This window comes from Sphaeroforma arctica (assembly GCF_001186125.1).
Source record: "Sphaeroforma arctica JP610 unplaced genomic scaffold supercont1.6186, whole genome shotgun sequence".
Lineage (NCBI taxonomy): Eukaryota > Ichthyosporea > Ichthyophonida > Sphaeroforma > Sphaeroforma arctica.
Window position 1 is genome coordinate 1,095 of NW_014034372.1, and position 629 is coordinate 1,723.

The 629-nt window shown below is 45.0% G+C and overlaps 1 protein-coding gene across 1 annotated transcript; it reads right to left on the bottom strand.

Moving 5' to 3' along the window:
- Positions 1-348: 348 nt before the first annotated feature.
- SARC_15491 (hypothetical protein) lies at positions 349-504 on the bottom strand (the record flags this gene model as incomplete). The annotated part of the gene is made up of 1 exon (XM_014290391.1): positions 349-504. A coding segment is annotated over one exon (156 nt), but the record flags the coding sequence as incomplete, so codon positions are not given.
- Between the last annotated feature and the right edge of the window lie 125 nt (positions 505-629).

Sequence of the window (629 nt, forward strand, 5' to 3'; positions counted from 1 at the left end):
TATCTGAAGATGAGTGATGACACGGTCCGGTCACCAGCAGTGTATTTAACATATCTCATCGTGACCAACTTACGGGTATAGGCCAGGTATCCATATGGAATAGTACCTCTACATTTGAGTGTCGCGATGTACTACTCGCAAGGGTGGTGTACTCGCAAGGGTGGCGATGTAATCCACCCACTATTACGTGACACATACGGTTGACATCCATACAAAACTATGTATTGCTGCTTCGCCTCATGTTATCTTCTCTGTGATACATAGACAAACCTAGATGTCTATTGGAAATGTGCCACACGTATCAGAAGGGTCGATTGCCTGAATAAAGACTGACTGATTTTATTTGTGCTATAAGTCCCCAAAGAAATCGTCCTTGTTAGTCTCGAATACACCAGCCTTCCCTGATTCATTGTCGTCATCCATATCGGCATCTACGCAAATGTTAGTGTCGTCGCATACGATTGTTAGCGTCGCCGCCGTGTGCACATCACACCCCAGTATGCGCTTATGTGCAATACAGACTTGTACTATGTTACCATTGCGCAATGGTACAGAATAGCGACCAGCAATACAGACTTGTACTATGTTACCATTGCGCAACGTGACACATAGCGACCAGCAATACAGAC